The sequence below is a fragment of the Myotis davidii genome, unplaced genomic scaffold, assembly GCF_000327345.1.
Source record: "Myotis davidii unplaced genomic scaffold, ASM32734v1 scaffold1695, whole genome shotgun sequence".
NCBI lineage: Eukaryota > Metazoa > Chordata > Mammalia > Chiroptera > Vespertilionidae > Myotis > Myotis davidii.
Window position 1 is genome coordinate 92,713 of NW_006286298.1, and position 6,886 is coordinate 99,598.

Below are 6,886 nucleotides of genomic sequence, written 5' to 3' on the forward strand. Positions count from 1 at the left end.
AGGGCGAGGTGAAGGGCCGGTCCCCCTCCCTGTTCCTGCCGGGACCCCTCGTGCAAAGGATCATGGCCCCTTTGCCTCTGCAGGAAGCCTGCGAGGCAGCGAGGGTTAGGGGCCAGAACGTGTACAGCTTCAGGTGCCCTAAGGTGGGCGGGGGCCCTGCCCGGGGGCACAGGCGCCCCTGGCGAGGAGGGCAACCCTTGGCAGCGCCTCTTGCCCTATTAACACCTTCCCTGTCTTTTCTTATCGGGTGACCTTGATTCTGAGCCTGGAACAGCTGCAGCCCGGCGAGCGAGCAGACAGGAGCGCTTTTCAGGGGAAGGGGTGGGGCGCTTGCCTCTCCTCCGCACACTTACCCTGCTTGAGCAGTGAGATGGGCAAAACTATCCCTTTCCTCCGCCTCGGGCCGGGCTTCCTCTGCTGCCCTTTCCTGCCTTCTGATTCCCTCCTACACCCTTCTCCATACCCTTTTCCTAATGCCCGCCACCCCCACTCTGGGGGGAGAAGCCTGACCTTGGGATGTCCTTGAGGCCTTGGTGCCGGTCCCCGCTCTGGGATCTTGGATGGATCGGAAGGAACGCCCCTATGGCAGTCAGATCTGGGTTCTAATCTCAGATCTGACCCTTGGGTTGCTGTATGACTTGAATACAGACCTTTCTCTGGGTCCTTTCAGATGAGGGGTTGGGCCCTCTGCCTTTGCAGACCTCTAAATTCTGAAAGACTGCGGTTCGATTTTGCTTCTAGGCAAGGTGACCCCATGGCAAAGCGCAGGCCAGAAGGGTCCAACTTCTACACGAGCCATCTGTCCATGGCTCTGGCCTATTCCTTTGGCCCAGATGCCAGTATGCAACCCCACCCTCAGCTGGGCAACACCCAGCAACACAGAGAGTTAGGAAAGGTACAGGAGGCAGGCCTAGTATAGGGAAGTCGGGTGTAGGGGAGAGCTGGGGAAGTACCCCAAGACCTGCTGGGTGTGGGAAGGGGAGGTAGGGGACTTGGCCCTGGCAAGGGGCTCTGTTCATTGGGAGACCCAGCTAACCCACGCTCCCCGATGTGTCTCCTCTGCTCAGGCACTGACTGGCACCATGCCCTACCAATACCCAGCGCTGACCCCGGAGCAAAAGAAGGAGCTAAGTGACATTGCTCTCCGCATCGTGGCTCCGGGCAAGGGCATCCTGGCTGCAGATGAGTCCACTGGTACGATCAGGACACAGTGGGAGGAGGGCCCAGGCATGGGGGTGACAGGCTGATCCCCCTGTGACCATGGGCGATTCCTTTCCAGGGAGCATTGCCAAGCGGCTGCAGTCCATTGGCACTGAGAACACCGAGGAGAACCGGCGCTTCTACCGCCAGCTGCTGCTGACTGCCGACGACCGAGTGAATCCCTGCATCGGGGGTGTCATCCTCTTCCATGAGACACTCTATCAGAAGACAGATGATGGGCGTCCCTTCCCCCAAGTCATCAAATCCAAGGGTGGTGTTGTGGGCATCAAGGTGAGGAGGCTGGGCCTCGGAATGTGAGATCTGAAATGGTCTGGGGAAAAGCCTCATTTGCTTCTAGACACCTTGCCTAGAAGCAAAATCGAAAAGTCATCCAAAGTAATAGGCTGGCGGGGTGAACGTTGGGCTGGGAGCCTGGAGACTTGGGGTGGAGTCTACCCCAGACCGGATGTAAGGAAAGCTAGAAACTGCCCTGCTTGGTATTTTTTTAAAAAAATATATTTTATTGATTTTTTACAGAGAGTAGGGGAGAGGGATAGAAAGTTAGAAACATTGATGAGAGAGAAACATCAATCAGCTGCCTCTTGCACGCCCCGGCGATGTGCCCGCAACCAAGGTACAACCCCTTGACCGGAATCGAACCTGGGACCCTTGAGTCCACAGGCTGACGCTCTATCCGCTGAGCCAAACCGGTTAGGGCGCTGCTTGGTATTTTTAATCCTCAGAGTTCTAAGAGCAGGTCATTACCCATTATCATACAGACGAAAACCAGAAGCTCAGGCAGTGGTGTGTTTTGCTCACAGAGTTAGCAAGGAGTAGGTTCCCAGGCTGTCTGTGGAATAATAACCCCCTGTGTCCTGCCTCAGGATCAGAGACTGTAGCCAAGTGGAAGCATTTGAAGCCCAGGAGATATCACGTGAGGTTAGGTGACGGAGGGCTCTAGAGGAGAAGAAGGTTGTAGAGATTGCTTACTTGCCTTATAGTGTTGTCCTACCCCAACAGGTAGACAAGGGCGTGGTACCCCTGGCAGGAACAAACGGTGAAACTACCACCCAAGGTGAGAACTGTTTGGCTCCTTGCCTTGCTGACCGACCCACCCAGGTTGGTGCCCCTCTAAGAGCCATGAGTGGGAGACACTTGCCCCCTCCTCTGCCAGGCTTTGACTTCTCATCCCCTTTCCAGGGCTGGATGGGCTGTCTGAGCGCTGTGCCCAGTACAAGAAAGACGGAGCTGACTTTGCCAAGTGGCGCTGTGTGCTGAAGATTGGGGAACACACCCCCTCAGCCCTTGCCATCATGGAAAATGCCAACGTTCTGGCCCGTTATGCCAGCATCTGCCAGCAGGTGGGCCTGCACATCCCCAACAGGCCAGCTTCCATCTCATTTGGTTCCAGAGTGTCATCTAGCCTGCCACCCATCTGCCAGGATGTCTGCCTCCCCCAAGGCAGCTGCTCCGGCTCCTCACCAGTCATCAGGCTTGAGCCTGTGGAGGACAGTGGGGGGCTTGTGTGGGTTGATCTGAGGAGATCCTGTCTCCTACATCCTGCAAAGCTGAGGGCTTTGAAGCCATGAGTCTCTGTCTTCGTGGAGCTAAGACCTTGGCCTGTGGTTGTGGAGGGCTGTAGGTAGAGCTGAGGCCTCCAGGAGGTCTCATAGCTACTCTGTCCCTCACCCCACAGAATGGCATCGTGCCCATCGTGGAGCCTGAGATCCTCCCCGATGGCGACCATGACTTGAAGCGCTGTCAGTATGTAACTGAAAAGGTAGGTTGCTTCCTGCCTGGGCAAGGTGGTGGGTTGGCAGCTGGGCCAAGGGCCTTGGGGCTGACTCCTGTCCCCCCACCCCACCCCACCCCACGTTGGTCCTGCCCTACTCTAGGTGCTGGCTGCTGTCTACAAGGCTCTGAGTGACCACCACATCTACCTGGAAGGCACCTTGCTGAAGCCCAATATGGTCACCCCAGGCCATGCCTGTACCCAGAAATTTTCTAACGAGGAGATTGCCATGGCAACTGTCACTGCGCTGCGCCGCACAGTGCCCCCCGCTGTCCCTGGTGAGACCCATACTCTCATCTTGCCCTCTGGGAGGTAGACAGACTGTATCCACAATCTTTATGCCTATTGGTCTGGTTTCCAGGTCAGCTGCTAGGAACTCCTAGCAGTCCCCTGGATCTCGGACTATAACCCCTCTCCCCATTTCACCTTTATTTTACAGGGATCACCTTCCTATCTGGAGGTCAGAGTGAAGAGGAGGCATCCATCAACCTCAATGCTATCAACAAGTGCCCCCTGCTGAAACCATGGGCCTTGACCTTCTCCTATGGCCGAGCCCTGCAGGCCTCTGCTCTGAAGGCCTGGGGTGGAAAGAAGGAGAACCTGAAGACTGCCCAGGAGGAGTATATCAAGCGAGCGCTGGTGAGGATGGAGCAGGAGGTGGGCAGAGTGCCGGGGTGGATGGGATTCTGAACACAAACCTTACTCTGGCTCCTCTTCCCTCTTAGGCCAACAGCCTCGCCTGCCAAGGAAAGTACACCCCAAGCGGCCAGGCTGGGGCTGCGGCCAGCCAGTCCCTCTTCATCTCTAACCATGCCTACTAAGCAGAGGTGATCTAAGGCTGCCTCGTGAACACTCCAGGCCCCGCCCCCTCCCACACTCACTCTTGACGAGGCCTCATCCCGGGCTCCAGGCTGCTCTTTCCCAGCACTCCTGCCTCCTTTGTGACATTGGTTGCGTGGTGTTGTCTGTGTATGCCAACTCCAATGCCCTTTCCAGCCCACTGCCAATAAACAACTATTTAAGGGGGAGTTTCTTGTCCATGTTTGTAGTGTCTGGGTCAGGGGAGTGTCTGGGCAGGTGGCCGAGTCCAGAAGAAAGAGCTCTTGTTTTATGCTCTTCCTTCTTGGGTAGGAAAACGGTGAAGGGATGGGGTAAGACTTTCCTGTTTCGTTTTATAGTTGCCCAGGGTTTCAAGAGGAGAGCTTGTGAAATTTTCTTCCAACCATCAGAGGCTCTTCCCCCTTCCACTAGCAGCATCAGATAAGGCTCATAGTCGGGGAGTGTGTATAACTGCTGGTTGTAGGAGGCTGCAGGCTCAGCCTCTTAGGCCTAGACCTCAAGGGTGCAGAAGGCCCTGTGACAAAAACAGCCACAGAGAACAGCTGAGATTTCCTGAGTCTCTGAGCCAGGCAACATGAAAACGTTCTGTATGAGTAGATGTTTTTCCCATTTAAGCTTCAGGCTTTATTGCTGGAGATCACACTCTTTATTGGTGGAAACAAGAATAGTAATGCAGCCTGGCGAGTGTGGTTCAGTGGTTGTGGGTTGACCCGTGAACCAAGAGGTCCTCGGTTAGATTCCCACTCAGGGCACTTGCCCGAGTTGTGAGTTCGATCCCCAGTGGGGGATATGCAGGAGGCAGCTGGTCGATGATGTTTTTCTCTTGATGTTTCTGTCTCTAAAAAATCGATAAAACATACTTTCTTTTCCTTAACGAATATTCATGCAGCCCTGCAGGTGTGGGCCCAGCTAGGTTTCAGAGGTGGAGTGTGGACTTAGGAACCAGGAGGTCATGTTTCGATTGCAGGCTCGAACTCCCTAGGGCAGCCGTGGGCAAACTACGTTTGAAATGAATAAAACTAAAAAAAAAAGAGACCGTACCCTTTTATGTAATGATGTTTACTTTGAATTTATATTAGTTCACACAAACACTCCATCCATGCTTTTGTTCCGGCCCTCCGGTCCAGTTTAAGAACCCATTGTGGCCCTCAAGTCAAAAAGTTTGCCCACCCCTGCCTTAGGGGCATGCGAGAGGCAGTGGATCAATGATTCTCATCATCGGTGTTTCTAACTCTCTCCCTGTCCCTCTCTGAAACCAATAAAAAGATATTTTTAAAAAAGAATATTAATGCATATTTCCTTAATCTACACTGTTGAGCTTGTCAGTCTTCCCATTTTAATAGGAAATGGGATTAAACTGGCTACTTAGTCTTCTTGGGCTGTGGAACCCCTTGAAGAATCTGGAATCCTCTCCAACACCAACAATGTGCACAGACAGAACTCAGGTTCCAGGTTAAGAACAGAGCCTCTAGCTGCTGCATTCCATGGAGCCAGAACGAGGGCCCTGCACTTACCCTGTCATGCTGTTGCAGAAAACCGGGGAAAAATCAAGCAACACTTAAGAGTTTGGAATTACACTTTTTTTTAAAATCACCGGTGGGCTTAGAGAAAAATAAATTCAAATTCTAAGCAGAGCTACAAGCAGAATTTTCCTTTTTATTAAAGAGCCAGCCCTATGTGTGCTTCGTGGTTATCTCGATGGAAGCTGTGGTCTTGAAAACAACACAGTGATACCCAATTAAAAAATACATCTGGTATGGCTTGCGAGTATGGGCGTGTCTAGTGTCTGGCCTACAAGGTCAGACAGCTAAGTTTATCTTCCTCATTATTCAAGCAGCCTAGAAAGCAAAGTTATATTTTTAGAATAAGAGGCTGTCTAAAACATAGAGAATTTCAAACAGTAGTTTTACAAAATAGGGGTTAGCCTTCTCAATGCCTCGGACCCTCCCCCAGTCACCCAGGCTGGGTGCAGCAGTTAAATACACCAGATATTCTCAACTGTTGAAGATCCTAGTCATAACCAGGGATCTGGTATTCCTGCCACTTCTCAGATTTTCTGATATGGACCCTTTCCTGTCTGAGCTCCCTTCTAGAGGAAAAAAAAACACCTTGGCCTTCTGATTTCTGGGGACCTACTAAATCCATGTAGTGATAGGTATAGAACTGATTAACCCTAGGACCTTCTAGGAGTTTAAGAACTTGGCCCTTTCCTTCTCTGTACATTCCTATATGTTGCCGACATACAAAATCAACCCTCTCCCAGAGCCCCTGCAAACTCTGGCCCTCATTCTGTGTCTACCGTCAACCCGGAAACACCTGAAATAAAGCAAATGAAAACTGAAGGTCGATGGAAGACGGTGAAAAGGACATTCCAAAAGGGAGCACCTTGTACAAGACCCGTTTAAGGACTAGTTGCTTCCTCTGCCTGCAGGAACAGAGACTAGGGGAGCAGAGGAACTCGAATACCACTGCAGGGAGCTTTGGGCTTCTTATGACTGAACTCTGCAAAGTGTGATCGATGGGTGGAAGCTAAATCAGGACACAGCTGTCCTGGGTTCAAATTTCAACCCTGACTCAAACCCCAGTTCTTAGCTATGCAAATGTGAACAAGTTACTTAACCTCTCTAAGCTCGTCTCCTCCTTTAAAAAGAAAAGGAATAAAATGGGAAGACGACAGAAAGCAACGGAGGGGTGTCAAGGGGACCCCTGGCGGAGCCGGCCGGGCCTCGGCCTCCCCAACTGAGCCGGGGGCGACCCTGCCCGGAGATCGCACCCCACGGCCACAGTGACTTCCGCCCGAGGCTGACTTCCGGGTCCCGGCTCCCCTCCGCCCCGGCCCGGAGGTGGGGGCGGGGCGCGGCGCGGGGCAGGGCGTGTATGACGTCACATCCGACGCGCGGCGGAACTCGCCTCCTTTGCTTCCGCGGAGGGGCCGGAAGTAGAAGCGGCGGCGGCGGTGGCGGCCCGGAGCTGAGGGAAGGAGGGGGAAGGCGGGGAGCCCCGGAGCCGGAGCCGAAGTCGCAGCGGCGGTAAGAGCCAGGGGACCCCCTACTA

At 53.4% G+C, this 6,886-nt stretch overlaps 1 protein-coding gene across 3 annotated transcripts in view; it reads left to right on the forward strand.

Annotated features, from left to right (window-relative positions):
* Positions 1–4,020, forward strand: part of ALDOA (aldolase, fructose-bisphosphate A) — a 5,303-nt gene extending 1,283 nt beyond the window's left edge. For 2 of the 3 annotated variants that reach the window (XM_006757764.2, XM_006757763.2), the window contains exons 2-9: positions 1,068–1,194; positions 1,280–1,491; positions 2,221–2,275; positions 2,401–2,561; positions 2,897–2,980; positions 3,096–3,270; positions 3,432–3,631; positions 3,718–4,020. In XM_006757764.2, coding sequence (XP_006757827.1) covers positions 1,083–1,194; positions 1,280–1,491; positions 2,221–2,275; positions 2,401–2,561; positions 2,897–2,980; positions 3,096–3,270; positions 3,432–3,631; positions 3,718–3,813 — 1,095 coding nt within the window. In that variant the 5' untranslated portion in view covers positions 1,068–1,082 and the 3' untranslated portion in view covers positions 3,814–4,020. Of the gene's footprint in view, positions 1–739; positions 896–1,067; positions 1,195–1,279; positions 1,492–2,220; positions 2,276–2,400; positions 2,562–2,896; positions 2,981–3,095; positions 3,271–3,431; positions 3,632–3,717 lie in introns of those variants that run through there. The other variant, XM_006757762.2, reaches the window with a different exon arrangement.
* Positions 4,021–6,886: the final 2,866 nt, after the last annotated feature.